The 18,698-nt window shown below is 40.2% G+C and overlaps 1 protein-coding gene across 1 annotated transcript in view; it reads left to right on the top strand.

The window, feature by feature from the left end:
- LOC140454492 (heterogeneous nuclear ribonucleoprotein L-like) overlaps positions 1 to 18,698 on the top strand; it is a 47,934-nt gene that overhangs the window by 8,527 nt on the left and 20,709 nt on the right. Inside the window, exons 5-7 of the mRNA XM_072549285.1 lie at positions 4,984 to 5,080; positions 6,935 to 7,007; positions 17,408 to 17,467. Of these exons, the coding sequence (XP_072405386.1) occupies positions 4,984 to 5,080; positions 6,935 to 7,007; positions 17,408 to 17,467 (230 nt within the window). The remainder of the gene's footprint in view (positions 1 to 4,983; positions 5,081 to 6,934; positions 7,008 to 17,407; positions 17,468 to 18,698) is intronic.

The following is an 18,698-nucleotide window of genomic DNA, read 5'->3' as shown; positions in this document are numbered from 1 at the left end:
ATCCACTGGATCTCCCTCGTCCATCTTCCGAGTTACATCCTCAAAAAATTCAAGAAGATTAGTCAAGCATGATTTCCCCTTCATAAATCCATGCTGACTCTGTCCTATCTTGTTACTATTATCCAGATGTGCCGTAATTTCATCCTTTATAATAGACTCCAGCATCTTTCCCACCACTGAGGTCAGACTAACTGGTCTATAATTTCCTGCTTTCTCCCGCCCACTCTTCTTAAAAAGTGGCACAACATTAGCCGCCCTCCAATCCTCAGGAACCGACCCCGATTTTATTGAACTCTGGAAAATAATCACCAGCGCATCCACGATTTCCCGAGCCACCTCCTTCAGTACCCTGGGATGCAGGCCATCAGGTCCCGGAGACTTATCAACCTTCAGACCTAACAGTCTCTCCAACACCAAATCCTGGCAAATATAAATTCCCTTAAGTTCAGGTCCTTCAGCCACTGTTACCTCAGGGAGATTGCTTGTGTCTTCCCCAGTGAACACAGATCTGAAGTACCCATTTAATTCCTCTGCCATTTCTTTGTTCCCAGTAATATATTCCCCTGTTTCTGTCTTCAAGGGCCCAATTTTTGTCCTAACCATTTTTTTGCCTTGGACTTACCGAAAAAAGCTTTTACTATCCTCCTTTATATTCTTGGCCAGTTTACCTTCGTACCTCATTTTTTCTCTGCGTATTTCCTTCTTACTAATCCTCTGTTGTTCTTTAAAAGCTTCCCAGTCCTCAGTTTTCCCACTTATCTTCGCTAAGTTATACTTTTTCTCTTTTAACTTTATATGTTTCTTTACTTCCCTCGTCAGCCACGGCCGCCCATGTCTCCTCCTGGGATCTTTCTTCCTTTTCGGAATGAACTGATCCTGCAACTTCTGCATTATACACAGAAATATCCGCCATTGTTCCTCCACGGTCTTCCCTGTTAAGGTATTGCACTATTGAACTTTGGCCAGTTGCTCCCTCATAGCTCCATGTTTCCCTTTATTCAACTGAAATATTGTCACTTCCGATTGTACCCACTCCCTCTCAAATTGCAGATTGAAGCTTATTGTATTATGGTCACTACTTCCCAATGGCTCCTTCACTTCGAGGTCACTGACCAATTCTGGTTCGTTACACAATACCAGATCCAGAATCGCCTTATCCCTGGTCGGCTCCAGCACCAGCTGCTCTAAAAATCCATCTCTGAGGCACTCCACAAAGTCTCTTTCTTGAGGCCCGATACCATCTTGATTCTCCCAGTCTACCTGCATGTTAAAATCCCCCATAACAACTGTAGTAACTTCTTTGCGACAAGCCAATTTCAGCTCCTGATTCAACTTACATCCGACATCCAGACTACTGTTTGGGGGCCTGTAGATGACTCCCATGAGGGTCTTTTTACCCTTAGTGTTTCGAAGCTCTATCCACACTGACTCTACATCCCCTGACTCTAGGTCCCCCCGCGCAAGGGACTGAATATCCTCCCTTACCAACAAGGCCACCCCACCCCCTCTGCCCGTCAGTCTGTCCTTACGATAGCACGTGTAGCCTTGAATATTCATTTCCCAGGCCCTGTCCCCATGAAGCCACGTCTCAGTTATCCCCACAATATCGTATCTGCCAATTTCCAAAAGAGCCTCAAGCTCATCCACCTTGTGTCTAATGCTTCGTGCATTCATATATAGAATTTTTAATTTGTTACTGCTCTCACCCTTCCCCTCAACCCTTATTTCACTCAACTTTACAGCATGATGCCTTTTCCAGTTTTCTGCCTCCTTGATACAGTTGTCTTTCTTGACTTGTCTTGTTCTAACTACCCCTTCAATTTCCTTTTTAAACATCCAGCTTGTCCCCTCCCCCCCTCCCCCCCGCGCTACTTAGTTTAAATGTAGCGGTGTTGCAGCAGAAAAGACAAAGTCAACAGTTTTAACTAAGCAATTTTGTTTTAACAAATGTATTCGTTTTCTAAGGAATTAATTGGAAGGCCAGATAGGAACAAAAACAGAAACACGACAGGTCTGGCAGCATCTGTGGAGAGAAAGCAGAATTAATGTTTTGAACTTTAAACTCCTTCAGAACTGAACGTAGCTTCATGAAGGTTGGTATGTATGTTGAAGATTGGGTGGGGTGGTGAGGAGTGAAGAGAGGGAGAGAGAGTCACAGTCACAGTCACAATTGGGCAGGCAAAGGAATACGTAAAGGTCAATCTGGGAGAATGAATAACTGCTAATAGGACCATTAGTAGCTGACAATGGGTTGTGGTAGTGGCCCATGTGATAAGGCCTGGTGTGTGGATGTTGGGGGAAAGACATGGGAGAAAGGGCTCAGGCCCTAAAATTATTGAACACTATATTGAGTCCATATGACACTGGGGTTCCCAAGCATAAAATAAGTTGATCCTCCAGCTTGTGTTGAGATTCACTGGAGCACTGGCAGACCTGAGACACCGATATTGGCCACAGTGGTATGTTGAAATGGCAGGCAAGTGGAAGGTGCCAGACAGGAGTCATTAGTTGGTGCTTGCTTGAATTTCTAACAGGCATTTGATAAGGTGCTGCATGTGGTTAATACTCAAAATGTTCTCACAAAGTTAGACATAATACGTGAGCATGAATGGAAGATTTGTTATTAATCAGGAAGTGGAGAAGAGAGATGAATGTGGGCTAGTAAGGGTTTTCACCTCTGTAACAGAGGATAGGAGCAGGAGTAGGCCACTCGATCCTTTGAACCTACTCACAATTCAGTATGACCATGGCTGATCATAGAGTTCAATACTGTAAACTAACCCTGCCCTCTCCCATAACCTTTGGTTTTGGTCTCAACCACTTTATGGTAATTAATTTCACAGCCATACCATTCTCTAGGTGTAGAAATTTTGCATCATCTCACTCTGAAAATGTTTACTCCTTTAAACTATGACCCCTGGTTGTAGATTCCCCCACCATCGGAATATCCTTCCTGCATCCAACCTGTTTGGTCCTGTTAGAATTTTATAGATTTCAATGGAATATTGCGGTTATTCTTCTCAAGCTAAGTGAATACAATACTAACTGATTTAATCTCCTCATCCCATGAATCAATTTGGTAAACCATTGCTGCACTCCATCTGGCAAGAACATCCTTCTTCATATAAGAATACCAAAAATTCACACAATAATCCAGATATGGTCTCAGCAATGTCCTGTATAATTGCAGCAAGATATCTTGTTCCTGAATCCTCTTGCAGTGAAGGTCAACACAGTTTGCCGCCTTCACTGCTTGCTGCACTTGCACGCTTTCAGTGACTGGTGTATGCAAACACCCAGATTTAGTTGAACATGCCCCTCTCCATTTACAGCCATTCAAATAATAATCTGCCTCCCTATTTTTGCTACCAAGTGGATTAAAAGTCTAGATAATGATGTTCAAAGATACTCCTCTAAGGAACAGTTATTGTTCAGGTGCATCAAGCAATTAAGGAAAAAAAACACAATGCTGACTTTGCAAGAAAATTGATGAGCAAGAGTAAAGAAATGTTGCTACAGTTATGTGGAGTTTTAGTGAGATCACATGGCGGTTACTTTGTGCAGTTTTGACTTCTATACTTGAGGATTGAGAGACTCTTTAAATGGGCCAATTGATACATTCACAAAAATATAAATTCATTAAAACAGATTCTGCAAGAGCTTGACAGGTTATACAGTTTGTGGAATTTAAATTCCAGGGGCATAATCTTGGGATAAGAGCACTTTGGACTAATTTGAGAAATTTCTTCATATTAGGAATTTTGTATTGCAGAGGCTGGGGGTACTCCACTGGTAAGTAGATTAAAAGTTGAGATAGATGAGCAGAAGTCAGCAACTCAACTTTGAACTTGCTCTGTTGTCATATAAGATAGTGACTGATCTGATCACTGTACAATTTGACCCTGTTACCAAACTGCTTTGAGCATGTTTACATCCTTCATTAAATAAGGAGACCAATACGGTACGCAATTATCTTTTCCTAGGGTGGGGGAGACCAGAACTAGGGGGCATAAGTTTAAGGTGAGAGGGGAAAGATTTAAAAAGAACCTGAGGGGTAACTTTTCATACAGCGGGGGGGGGGGGCGGGGCAATGTGTGTGTATGGAATGATCTGCCAGATGAAGTGGTAGAGCTGGTACAGTTACAACATTTTAAAGGCATTTGGATGGGTAAATGAATAGGAAGGGCTTTGGAATGATAAGGGCCGAATGCTGGAAAATGGGACAAGGGGTCAGATTGAGTTATTTGTTTGATGTGGATGAGTTGGACCGAAGGGTCTGTTTCTGTGCTGTATGACTGTGGTGCTTCACAATATCAGAATAAGGAACATCCAGTTGAAGTGGATCATATTGAATAATGCAGCAAGCACTGATGTCCGTGTACTCCTCTTTCTTTCCGTTCTTGCTTGTTCCTGATCTGCTCTTGTAATTTGGCTTTTCCTCATAAAAGTTTCTGTGTAATGCCAGAGGGCTATCTTGTCTATTGGTGGTTATCAACCACAGTCTACACTCTGCTTCACAGTGACATTTACCAAGGCAAGTGCTTGCCCAAAAATAACATTGTGAAGTTCAAATGCTCTCATAGCACTTTTGTCTTGCATTATCCTCCCCCACTTGTCTGCCACAAAAGCATTTGACACTGATGACCAATTGTTAGTCTCAGGACACTTGAATTAGTGCAGGAATTTCATCATTGCTTGCTAATCTAGTTGATGATGACGGTTTTGCATTCTTTGAGCAGTTTCTGTGTATATGCAAGAAGGCCTGGGCAGTATTTAGCTGTCCAAAAAGTGTGAATGTAATTATCTCCCTATGACATTTCATTACATTACCAATGCTAGATTCTCATGAACAAAATGCTTAACGGTGCATTTATTGTCTAAACCATTGAGGGGAGCTGTTGAGCTTCTATCTTTGTGCTGAAAATGTTAATTGTCACCTTTTTGTGGAATATATCTATGCTTATTTTCCTTAATTCAGCATACATTTGACTCTGTTCAAAGTGCACAGAAGGCTAAAGCATCTCTTAATGGTGCTGATATCTATTCTGGATGTTGTACTCTGAAAATAGAATATGCCAAGGTAAGCATATGTGGTAAAATGCAGATTGTGCTTGTGAAAGTGATTGTGTTAAATAACCTGCATTATATCCTTTGTGTGGTGTTTTTTCTCATTTCTTTGGATGAGTGGAACTTGTAGGCATCTGTGCTGTTACTAAACTCTTGTCGCCTCCCCACAAAATCCTAATTTGGTAATTTACCCTACTTTTCTGAAGCTGGTGATTCCTTGGATGAGGTTCTGAGAACAGCTCTCCAGATGTCTTGCCCCGAGATGGCAAATGTTGATGTTTGAATGTAGAGTGTGTTACAGCTACTTGAGTTTTACCCTGTCCACTGGTACCTTGCATGTGATTTCCAACAGTTGAATGTATAATGTCAACTGCAAACATTTTCCCTGTTTTTTAAAACGTTTTCATGTTCTGAAGCTAATTAATACACTAATTAACCAGTTAGTGCCAGTTGCTGTTCTGAAAGACAAGTAATTCAGCAAATACTAAAAATTGATTCTTGGCATAATACCAAGTGTGTGACTTGGTATTATATTGTGTTCTTACCAAGCTCAGTAATCTAGTTAGCAGATTAGGTCACCTTTCATTCTTGGGATAACTCTTTCAATAGTGAGGTAATTTGATAATATGATGTAGGGCCATTCAGTTCCAGTTGTGGATGGTAAGTGACAATGGTCTTTGTTAAATAGTTAAGCAAAAGTGATGAAGGGTTTTTGCCCGAAATGTCGATTTTCCTGCTCCTTGGATGCTGCCTGACCTGCTGTGCTTTTTCAGCACCACTCTGATCTAAACCCTTTGTTAAATAATTGCATAGTCAACTGAATGGCTTAATTTTTAAGCACTTAATGACTAGCCCATTCACTAATAATTATTGTGTCCCTGATGCAATGTTTCACTAAATATTGTGCAGTCATCGCATCTCCAGGACATTACTATGAGTGTTCTTCAGGATAGTTTTCTAGGCGAGCCATCTTCAGTTGCTTTATTAATGACCTTCTCTTTAGCTTAAGGTCAAAAGCTATTTGGTTTGATGATAGATGTGCATTGTTTGAGCAGTTTCAGCTTGTATGCAACAAGACCTAGATAACATTCAGGCCCTTCAGAAAGTGTGCACTTCATTATCTCTACAGTTATTGAATTATCTGTGCTGGGTCTGTGCAATCAACATCCTTAGGTTTGCCGTTGACCAAACCTTAACTGGACCAATCATATACATATTATTGCTACAAATCCTTTAACAGTATCCCATCTGTCAGCTTACATATTTATTCATAGTACTACTGTGCACAGTGACAACTTTCCAGTACTCTTGACCTTCTAAATCCTTGACTTCTTTGACCTCCCTATGAAAGACAAGGGCACCAGATGCATTGGAACACGACAATGTGCAAGACCCTATCCAAGTCTGTCACCTTTTGACATAGAATTATATCCTTTATTCCTCACTGTCATTGGGTCAAAGTCCTAGAACTCCCTCATTACCAGCACTATGCATGTCCCTTCACCACTTGTACTGCAGTGTTCAAGAAGGTGACTCAGGACTGTCTTCTTGAAGCTACTTTGGGATGGGCAGTAAACACTGCCTTTGTTCCCATTGAATTTACAAACTGGGAAAGGGCTGTAAATGATTTGCTGCACATTAAATTTGACAGCTCAAGTGTGCTAGGAATTGCTTTCTTAGGAAGTCATGATATGTTCTGCCTTTAGGAATTTGTTTTGAATGCTGTTCACTTTGTTTCCATTTCAAAGTTTAACTTAACCTACTTTGAGCCAATGAGCACTTATCTGAGATTTTTTAGCCATCGTCTTGTGATACCTTCTATGAACTAGATTCATTTATCCATGCAACTCCTTATTTCCTGTTGCAGCCAACTCGTTTGAACGTCTTTAAGAATGATGCTGATACCTGGGATTATGTAAACCCTAATCCTGGTAGACCAGGTAAGAATTTAATTAGAATTTCAATACAGTCCTCTTTTGCATAGCTTGTCTTTTCTTTCTGCTTCTATTCAGTTTTACTTCCTGTCAGCAAACATATAGTAGAACCTCTGACCTTCAACCACACATTATTGGCATGGTGTAATAAAATTATCTTGTACATCATCTTTGTGTATGTGGAATATGGGACTGTAAACATCGGAAGTGAGATAAGTGATAAGACTGTAGACCTGAGAATTTTGAAAAGGTTTATTGTTTGCTTTTAAACTTTTTCGTCTTTTTGAGGCAACCGATCATTTTACTGAAGTTGAGGTGATTTTGTGGTCCTTCAACTGTTGCTAATTATCAGATTAATAGAGCTGATTTTAAAACGCTCCCACTTGTGTTCAAATCCTTTCATCACCTTATCCTCTCCTTCGTAACCTGCCGCAGGTTTCTATGAACTCTGTATTTCACTAAGTTTGGCCTCTTGTGTATCTTCCATTTCCTTCATCCACCTTTAAGTCCCAGTCTTCATAGGCAGCAAGCAGTGAGATGCCCTCCCGAAACCTGTTTTGTATAGGAATTCAATATCTCTCCTCTTGTGTGGCTGCCCCTAAACTGAGTTTTTTTTTGTCACTTCCTCCTAATGTATTTTCCTTTGTGCTGTGAAATTCTATTTTATTATTTTTGAATTGCCTTGGAACTGTTATTCTGCGCTGAAAGCACTCTAGAAATGCAGTGGTTCAATCGTGGTTACATTTGACTGAGAAATTAATGCAGTGAGGATTTGTATTGGTGGCCAAAACACTTCCAGAGACTGGCAAATTCTTGTGGGTGAGGAATTGACGTCTGATGAATGGATTTTTTATGCATGATGTGTAGGGGCTATTTTATCTATGTAAGGTAACAGAAGTGCTTTTTTGTTTGGAAAAAAGCTCATCTCTGGGAGGGAAAAGATATTTTATTCATTTATTCACTTTCTCTTTTACAGCTTATTTTGTTAATTAGTGCCCACATTTTGTTAATGTTTTACAAAGCCAGTACTAAAAATGAACTGGATTAGCTTATCTAAATTCTTGAAGCTCATTGGTATTTGCCCAGACTTGAGGGAAGTCATCAATTGAGCACATCAGGAGCTACGGGTCAGATTTAGGATGTTTTAAAATGCATATATTGTAGAAAATTAAGAAAATGTCATTACAGAATTATGTGGATTAGTTAAGTAAACCTGTAATGTGGCTTAGCTAACTACAATAACAGCAAATGCAGGTGATAGTGGTCTGGCAGTACCTGTGCACAGAGAAACCACTAATGTTTCAAATTGGTGACCTATCGTTAACATTTGGATTATCACAGTTTGCCAGAGCTTATTGGTATGTGATAGTTTTCCTGAAATTTGGTGATTTTTTTTTTTCTTTTCGCCCCTTCATTGAACTAATGTTCCTAGTACTTGGGAAAATATTTAACATTGTTCTGGGTAGCTGAATATCGATAGGTATGACTATCTTTTGTCATCCTTTCTATATGTGTCTGTCAGCATTCAGGAATCAGACTGCTTTTTTTTTCCAACTGTGATAGTACTTGGGATTTCCAGCTCTGGTGTACATGTTTGAGTGAATAGTTTTGTGTACAAATGCCTCCTGATATACAGGAGTGAAATTTACACGTTTTTTTAAAAGACTACATCCCATCGACTATCCAACCACAGAACTACTTAATCCCTATCTGCTCTTTTCCCCTTGAATGTCTTGAAAACTGGCATTTAACCATTTAAATTTCAACGAATGCAATTCTAGTTTGTGCATTCTCTGCTCATTATTCTTTTTGAGATGTCAGAAGCGTGATTGGTTATTTTACTTAATTCTGTTCCATGACTAAAAGAAATTTGGATTTATACTATTTAGTTGCAGTATTAGAATATGTAGCAAGTAATGCTATATTATTGTTCCACATGCACACCATTTAATTAATTTGTGCCCCGTCTGACAGTTATCTAATTTATCTGATAAAGACTGTTCAACATGGATCTGAAGTCATTAATAGTGGTTGGAGGTCAAAGGTTATGTTTTGAACCTGCACTCAGCTAAGCTTCCAGCACCCTGTATTAGGAATAGTAGTAGTGATTTATTTTATGTTGGCAATGAGGTTACCCAATACTGCCACATTTGGAGTACTTAGTTTAGGATTGGTGTGAGCAAGGTGACAATATAGCAGTCATTCAAACACTCTGGCATCTTCACAACTGCAGTTCAAGTCTCTCTTAAACATTTTGATCCAGCACAAACCTATTTAGATCTTCTTAGATTCGCAGCAATCTCCAACCACATATATAAATACATAACCAGTACTGCGATTGAATTTAATGAAGTTACACTATCATGGAATTTAAAAAACTTGTATAGCATTTAAAGTGGTCCACTTAGCAATAAATCATGTCACATATTATCACCTACACTCAAAACCCCTTAACTTTCATATCCTACTGATAGGCTTGTTTTTTGACACTAAATTCATAGCTTCATGTTCCCCTAGTTACTACTGCAACCAATAAAACTTGTAACACTTCACATTAATGTGCAGCTAACAATGTTCAATAGGTGCAATTCAGGTTCAACTAGACAGAATATTAGTAGATGTTTTTTCAGAGTTTAAAGTGAATTGTCTAAACATTTCACATTTGCTGTACTGTTCAGCTGATACACAGGTGGCAATAATGCCCTCAGTGCTACTGTTTGATTGGGGTGGGAGGAAATGGTGGTAAGATGGATCCAGGCCATCTACTCCATATGATTTAAGTTGTACAATGATATGCCTATTTTCTGTAGTTCTAGCACTAATTAACTAATGCATCTCACTGGGCTCATCCATGTGCTTCTAGTTAAACAAACCAAAACGTGTGAAGTTGTGTACTCATGAAAATGTAAATATTTTCATGTATTGGAATGCTTTACAAAGTATCTTTTAACACCTTTGTCCTTTGTTCCCAATAAATGGTTGATTTAACTGTTACAGTTAGAAATATAGTTCAGAACATTGCTTTGGCAATTCACCTTGCCATTTGTTTAAAAATGTGTTCTGTCACTCGATTAACAAATTGGAAACAACATATTGTATTGATTTCAAGTTTTGTAAATTTGGTGGGTTGTTCTTACTGTGCATCTCTGCCTTGAAATCACACTTTACATATTCTCCATTGGAAAGCAATTGGTTAAGTAATTGCAAACCTAAAATAATAGTCAGGAACTCAAGAATGATATTTCATCAGCAATTATAATTTCCACAGCACTGATAAGGCTCAAGCAGCATTGACAAATGAGCCAACCTGAAATTGATAAATAAGCCTCTGAGTTATCTGCAATTGTTATTCCAAAATAAGACAACCCTACTGTATCTAACTCCTCTCCATGTGATTGTTGTATGAAGAGATATTTCAAAACTAGCAATCTTGTTACCATCTGTTCTTATCAATTCACTTGTACTGTGAGGTGGAGTTCAGTTGTGGGTCAATGAATAATATCACCTCAGTTTTGCCTAAGCCTCTTCACCAAACCTGAGCAGCAGTTTCCTCGAGGATTCCAAGTTCTTGTTCAAGATTTGTAAGCACATTAACCTATCACCTCATCGCTATTCAGTGTAAATACTCTGCACATTGCTTCAAATTTCTGTTACTATGTTCATACTTAACCTACAGCTGCCATTTTAATAACTTTGCACTAAAAATGACCTATCAGTGAATGTATATAGTAATGTTTTCATGTCTATCCTTTTTTTGACTGAGGAAAATGAATGAGAAAATTCAGCTTTATTTCTTCTCTTGCCTCTTGCTTTCATTCCATGTTTCCACAATAATACTGATTTGTTTAATTTTTAAAAATCTGCTGTTGATTCTTTCAGTGAATAAGATCATCTCAATGGCATTGGAATGTTGAACATTTCTCTGTGGAGAGGAATGGACTACATACTCTAGGGCTGGTTCACCTTGTTTACACTGCTTTTTAATTTCTATCAACTGGATATTGTAGAAATTGGGGGGACTGATAGATAATAATTTGGGCTTAAGCAATGTTTGATGTTCTTGGCTTTAATTGGTTGTTATAAACTAAGCCGGTAGATATTTGTGGCATAGGAATATTGACCCTCTAATATTGCATGTCCTATATTCTTTACTGAAAACTCCTTCAATTGTTTATATTGATTGCTGTGTTGAAACTTTGATTTATTTTTAAATAAGCCAAACAGTTTAATGTGCTAACCAGAAATCGAAGGTTGCTGGAAGCTTATCCTTTGCGTACAGCGAGCCTTCAGCTTTTTCTCAACAGTCTCTATTCACTGCCTACAACACAAGATGCTCACTTCTATACACACTTATAACGATGAACGTTACCATCGCTGGATGTGGACTGCATGCACAGATTGTCATGTAGCTAGTACTGTGCAAAAGGAAGGGGTGAGAGTGGCAATCCATGTGATCCTCACTGTATTCACAAGAAAACACAATGAATGAGGAAGCTCGTCAAGCTGTTGAGACCATGAAATACCTGAATAATTTCACCTCAAATATGTCCTGCTTTTCATTATAATCTTGTTCACCAACCTCTAACAAGGTGAAGACACTGAAATCATTCATCTACCAAGCCTTTTCTACTCATTAACTTCAAAACAAAATGACACATTCTTGCTCTACCTGATGTGCACTGAAAGTCAGCATTCTATCTTCCACTAAATGCTCCAACCATACAGAATCTCTGAAGGATACCAGTCCTTTCACTGGGCAGACCATTCTACAGCCAGAGCCAGTCACCTCTGCAGGAGAAGTCATTGATATCAACTGTGAGCCGATGCAGTCAGTGCTAAGAGTACATGAGAGCTTGAGGGCAATTAAACATTAAAAAAAACTGAAGAACCAGCATGTTTATAAGACCATGACTTTTTTCCTCTCTGGATTTAATTTTTTTGTAATCCTTCTGTATGACACATGGGGCAGCATGTTGTTCTATTTATGCAACGTCATGAAAGCTAAAGTTTGAAAGTCCAAGTAAGTGCCCTTTTGAAAGCAAGGTGCATTAAACAAAAAATCTTCCATTATTACAACAGCTGCCTCGTATTTTGCTGGGTATTATTCTTGATATATACGCACCAGTATGTGTTATTTGAAAAGTGCATAAAATAATGCTGCAAAACCATCTTAAAAACTTTTTAAACAGGATGCATCTGTAGAGGAAGCAAGCAGCTTTCATTTTTCAACCTTTCACTCTCTGTCAGACTAACGTTTAGAAAGGAGACAGTGCAGGGCAAATCTGATACACAGAAAAAAAATTGATATGCAAAATACTTAAGTTGGTGAATAGGTTAATACCAGATGTCAGATAATGATGGGACAATGGGAGGCATCGTGAAAGAAATAGGCATGGAGAGATGGGCATGTGCAGAGAAGCATAAAATGGTAAAGCACCATTTTGGTGGGGAAGTAGGGGTGTGAGCAGGTTAGGGAAAACCAGATAACACCACTGATGCCAACGTGTGACTTGTTCCCAGATCAGGCATTGACCTGCTTAAGGTTTTTCATACCCTTGTCAGTACCGACACAATACATCTATTGCTGGAAGAGACTGGGAATAGAGTTTATCTAAATTGGCTTGTTAGGTTTTGTCATAAATATATGATGAAGATAGGCCTGGGATTCATCTTGATACTTTGTTGACACTTTCATTCTAAGGAAGAGTTCCGGGGCAGGGCAGTAGGGTGGTCATTGATGCCAGTGGGACAGAGTTGCTGTCATAGTCATACTTGACTTAACTGAGCAAACTTGGTGATCCCCTGTAAGCCAGCCTCAGGGCATTGGGAAGCTGGGGAGTAGCAGAGTGAAAGACAAGTTTGATTTTAGTCCCAATTGGTGAGAGATTTTCTTTTGCAGGAAGAAATAAGGAATATAATTTTCATTTTGAGTAGCTTCATCTTTATAAAGAAGAATGGTGACTTGTTTTACATGGCTGATGTAAGGCTGCCTCAAAATTAACCTTTCCAAATCTATACTGTTTAGAAACGCAGTGCATTTTATAAAGACTTTCATCTTCCTATTTAGTCACAATTTCAGCAAACCAAATGTACTGCAGCTTAAGAGAACTTTCATCTGTTTGCATATTATGCATCTCAAGATAACGTTGCATAAGAGAAACAAGGTGACAAGGTCCCATAGAAATAAATACATTTCTGTTTCATGGTGTTGCTCGTGGGTTTTACATTGCAGTTCTGTCTGTCTATACATACCTCGAACGGTGGCTATGATCTTGAGTCCTAAATGCTTTGCGAGATATTCACTAAACCAGAAGCTTCCTTGGCTTATATAAATTCGAACATCGTGATTCATATATACCACGGTCAGATATATGCAGTGGTGAACCTTTTCCCCTCAATCCTAGATTTTTCACTTTCTGCACATATTTAGATGTTATTATACAAATAAACAAGACCTTGATCTCCCTGTGATTAATTCTCGGGGCATTTAGGGATCATGTAGTTTTCAAGTTCATTGCCAGACCAAACTGAGGAGAAGAATCTTGCATGAAATCACATCAGGAATCTGTACATGTAATGTGTCAACTAATCAGAATTCCTTTTCACTAAATTCCCAAATGTTACTGTGCAAAAGGAGTGTATTTGGCCGAATTCTGAAATTGTTAGCAAGTGACCAACTCTTAACCAACCATTTGTAATTACAAATTTTACCCTGAAATTTTTGCTTTGAGTTGTTAAAAATACTTTGAGTTATTTTAAAAAGTTGCTTACAGAACTTGAGTATTGTTGACAAAAGACATGTTGTGAAAAGCTTTCTAGCTTGAATGAATCAGGACAATTTGCGAGAAATTCCAAAGTAAAAGGAAAATCATTTATACTGTATGTGAGAGCGGTTCAGATTGGTTTCCCTTTAATTTGGTGTTTCTCGTGAATTGATTTGAGTACAAGATGAGAAGCTTCAATTTAAAGTATTAATTTATAGCAATGCTAATTGCTTTATACTACAAAGACCAATGTAAGCAGTGGTCATGAAATGGGTGAGCTGAATTCCATGGTTCAGTCACAGTTCAGGACAAGTGGGCCTCGATTATAGAACTCTTTTGACAGTTATGTATATGTTGTATTGCTGAGCACCGTCATGTCATGGACAACATGTGCTTACTAAGTAAACTTGATGCCTATGGCCATCACGAGTATACTGAGAGGTTGAGGAATAAAACAGTAAAGACCAATCTGTAGAAATACTCAACTAATTTTAAGAACATTCCCCCATGGGACTGTTAGTCTGTTAATATGATTAATTTGTTCCTTTGACATTTTGCCTACTATTTAAATAAGGTATTTGGAATGTGGAAGAAATGTCTCTTCTGTAATAACATGAGTCGAGATTAGAGTAGTGCTGGAAAAACACAGCAAATCAGGCAGCATCTGAGGAGCAGGAGAATCGACGTTTCGGCCAAAAGCCCTTCATCAGGAATGAGGCTGGGAGCCTCTGGGATGGAGAGATAATGGGAGGGGTGGTGGGACGGGGGAGAAGGTAGCTGAGAGTGCAATAGGTGGATGAAGGTGATAGGTTGGAGAGGAGGGTGGAGCGAATAAAGGTGGAGGGAAGGAAGATTGACAAGGAAGGGGAGGGTGGGCTGTTAAGGGCGTGGACCTGATCAGGTAGTCATGGAGGGAACAGTCTTTACGGAAAGCGGTTAGGGGTGGGGAGAGAAATACATCTCTGGTGTTGGGGTCTGTTTGTAGGTGGTGGAAATGTCGGCTGATAATGCGATGTATATGGAGGTTGGTGGAGTGGAAGGTGAGTACCAGGTGGGAGGGATGGGGTTTGAGTGGTGGTGTAGTGTAGATAAGATGCGTTAGAGGGCATCTTCAACTGTGTGGGAGGGGAGGCCTTTAAAGAAGGAGACCATCTGGTGTGTTCTCTAGTGGAACTGGCCCTCCTGGGAGCAGATGAGGTGGAGGAATTGGGAATAGGGAATAGCATTTTTGCAGGAGGCAGGGTGGGAGGAGGTGTAATCCAGGTAGGTGTGGGAGTTGGGTTTGTAGAAAATGTCAGAATTGAGTTGGTCACCATTGATGGAGGTGGAGAGGTCCAGGAAGCGGGGGGGGGGGGGGAGAGGTGTTATAGATGGTCCAGGTGAATTTAAGGTTGGGGCAGATGAGTTGGTGAAGTTGATGAACTGTTCAACCTCCTCGTGGGAACATGAGATGGTGCCGATGCAGTCATCAGGCTAGTAGAGGAAAAGGTGGAGAGTGGTGCCGGTGTAATTTTGGAAGGTAGACTGTTCTACAAAGCCGACAAAGAGACAGGCATAGCTGGGGCCCATGTGGGTACCCATGGCTACCCCATTTGCCTGGAGGAAATGGGAGGATTCAAAGGAGAAATTGTTGAGGGCGAGGACCAGCTCAGTTAATGAATGTCAGTGGAAGGGTACTGGGGGTTGACATCGAGAAGAAGAAACTGAGGGCTTGGAGGTCCTGGTCATGGTGGATGGAGGTGTAGAGGGACTGGATGTGCATGGTGAAGATGAGGCATTGGGGGCCGGGGAAACGGAAGCCTTGGAGGGCGTGGGTGGTGTCCTGAATGTATGTGGGAAGATCCTGGACCAGGTGGGACAGGACACTATTGAGGTAGGTTGAGATGAATCTGGTGGGGCAGGAGTAAGCTGAGATGATGGAATGGCCTGTGGATATTGTGTCAGGTAGAATCAGGCAGTACGGGGTTCCCAAACTGAAGTTGGAAGCTGTGGGTGGGAGTTCCCCTGAGGTGATGAGGTTGTGTATGGTCTGGGAGATGATTGTTTGGTGATGGGGGGGGGGGGGGTGAGGTCATGGTCAACGGTGCGGTAGAAGGAGATGTCTTTGAGTTGGTACCTCGCTTCAGCAATGTGGTGGTCAGTGCCCCAAACTACCACTGCACTCCCCTTGTCTACTGGTTTAATGGTGAGGTAGGGGTTGGGGTTGGAGCAGGGGGAGTGGAGGGCTGTGGGTTGTGAGGGTGAGGGGTTGGAATGGGGGAGGAGGTAATGACATGAGCCAAGTCCCTTTTTGCTTGTGATATAAAAAGACTAGGAGGAAATGCTTGGATATACTGTTTATCTTTCTGCTTTTCTGTTTTTCATTTCTGTATCAGCCTGTGGTATAATCACAGTATCTTGCCAAGTTGCTATTTACTTGCAAGATTCAAGGCCACCATGGATGCCAGCAGGCTACTCATCTTGGATATTGTAGCTGAGCCTCATTTTGTCCTTGCCTAGCTTATCTTCATTTCAACAAAAGGTTATAGGGAAGAAAACTTTGAGCAAAAGTCCAGACTGATTTTCTTCCTGCTTCCAAAAGATATTGAAGCTCACATTTCAGACCATTTGGTGCTTTCCCAACTAAGTTAATGGTGTACAGACAGGACATTAACCCTTTAGAATCAGCTCACCCATTTCAAAGTTTCCTAAAGCACTGACTTTGCAGTTTTGGTTTGGCTGAACTTGAATTTGGGTTTATTTCAGATATGGTCACTGACCAAGCTTAAACATTGTAAAGTGAAAACTGTTGGACCCATTTATGATGTACGATACAAAATTTAGTCAACTAGCAACACAGATGCATGAATATGGATCAAGTTTCCAATTCTGTTACACTTTCTGCCTGGGACCAGTATCTTCTACCTACTGTGTAGGAATACTTGCATTTGCATAAGCTATCTTCACTAGTTAGTTTAAGAGGAAATATGTAGACCCTTCTCACTTCGTGTACAGTGGACATCAGTGCGAAAAATGAATACACATGTTTTCAAATGAACCTACAACAATTGGGAATCCTTGAGGGCTCAAACATAGAAGAACAGCATTTCTTATGTCACTTCTCACAGACTCTGACCTGCAGTCTTTCAGTGTTAAATATTCATTCCTTCTGTAACTTCATCGGTGTGCTGTAAGCTTTTAAAGTGCAAATAAAGAAATATGATGTGTAGAGAATTCTTTCTAATTGTAATCTTGTACCTCTATGGTGTTCATTTACTGTAAAATGTATGATGCAGGATTGAAGTTTCAAGCCTGTGTCGAATCTGCTTGCAACCGTATGTTTGATGGAGAACCATCTTTCAAACTGCCATTTGTTGCTGTTGAGGCACAAAAGTGGTAAGATAATGTTCACTTGGACCTTGTGCCCTAGCACTGCTGTAAGTAGACTCATTTATGTATTAGTTTTGTTTTCCTTTGTGCAAACTATGGTCTTTTTGATTCAATTTTTAAAAAATTGACTTCTGATAACTCTGTTTAGTATTACATGCTTGGGCAATGCTACTTAATGTAGTTCTGAAAGTGAGACCTTGTGTGTAACAACTGTTAATAGTTTATTCATGCTAGATGTGATTTGTTATTAGATTTATTCCATTTCTATTCCAGAGCCTTCAAACAAGCGCTCTAGATTGCCTGCCTTGCTTGGCGATGCTCCGTCGAACTTTGGTGAGTAAGACTGCATGAAAAATATCAGCACTGTCTCCACTTGTATTGTAGTATGTTCATTCTGTGTCTCCTTCTCTACTTAAATTCAAAATGTACATATATCCCATGTTTGGCTTTAGTTTCAGAGACGAAGACTTAATCTTTAGACTGTCATTTCAATGTTTTCCTTCCTTCAATGGGGAAAGGAATAAATCTGTTTGCATTGAATAAGATCACAGTATGTAAAATTCTTGAATTATTTCTTGCCCAACCCAGCAAGTGGGTTTATGAGTGAAGAATGATGTGCTAATTTGTAGTAGCCAAGGGTGACTGGACTTGCTAATCTCATGGATGAAGTCTTGTATAAATCCTTATCAAGTTTTATATGAATAGCTCGGTTCCACTTAAAATCTTTTAAACCTATGCGTTGTAAAATTCCAGTTTCTCTTAGCAACCTGAAATTCTACAATTGTATTTTCCAGATTAATAGTGTGTCCAAATAGAATTTAAAAATCAATTTCTGTTATTTTCTGTTTTTGTTCCCTGGGTATTATCTGATCTGATGCTTTGGCACAACATCTGCAGGAAATCGCTGCTGCTGTACAGTGGGCCAATTTCAATTTTATGGGTGTGGTGTTGGAGGTGAAATATACTATCTCATCACAAAGCAGGCCTTGAGTGTGTGGATACTTGATGCATAATGGAAGAAATTGCAGGGCCATTATTGGAAGAAAGATGATCAAAATCTGACCCATTTTGGACTTCGAATCATATAATCAATACAGTGTGGAAACAGGCTAGTCTACACCAACTCTCTGAAGAGTAACTCACCCAGACCCATTCCCCTACCTTATTAGATTAGATTAGATTACTTCCAGTGTGGAACCAACAAGTCCACACCAACCCCCCGAAGAGCCCACCGAGACCCATACCCCTGCACTTAACACTACGGGCAATTTAGCCTGGCCAATTCACCTAACCTGCACATCTTTGTGATTGTGGGAGGAAACCGGAGCACCTGGAGGAAACCCACTCAGACACTGGGAGAATGTGCAAACTCCACACAGACAATGGCCCGAGGCAGGAATTGAACCCAGGTTTCTGGCGCTGTGAGGCAGCAGTGCTAACCACTGTGCCACCGTTCTGCCCATCGTGGCACCGGTAGCAAACCTGAGATCACTACTCTACTCATCCTGCTCTTCAGCTTATCCTATGTTTACCCCTGACTAATGCACCTAACCTACACACCCCT

Source organism: Chiloscyllium punctatum, chromosome 29 (genome assembly GCF_047496795.1).
Source record: "Chiloscyllium punctatum isolate Juve2018m chromosome 29, sChiPun1.3, whole genome shotgun sequence".
In the NCBI taxonomy this organism is placed as follows: Eukaryota; Metazoa; Chordata; class Chondrichthyes; order Orectolobiformes; family Hemiscylliidae; genus Chiloscyllium; species Chiloscyllium punctatum.
Note: the sequence above shows the minus strand (reverse complement) of the source record. Positions and strands in the feature narration are given on the sequence as shown.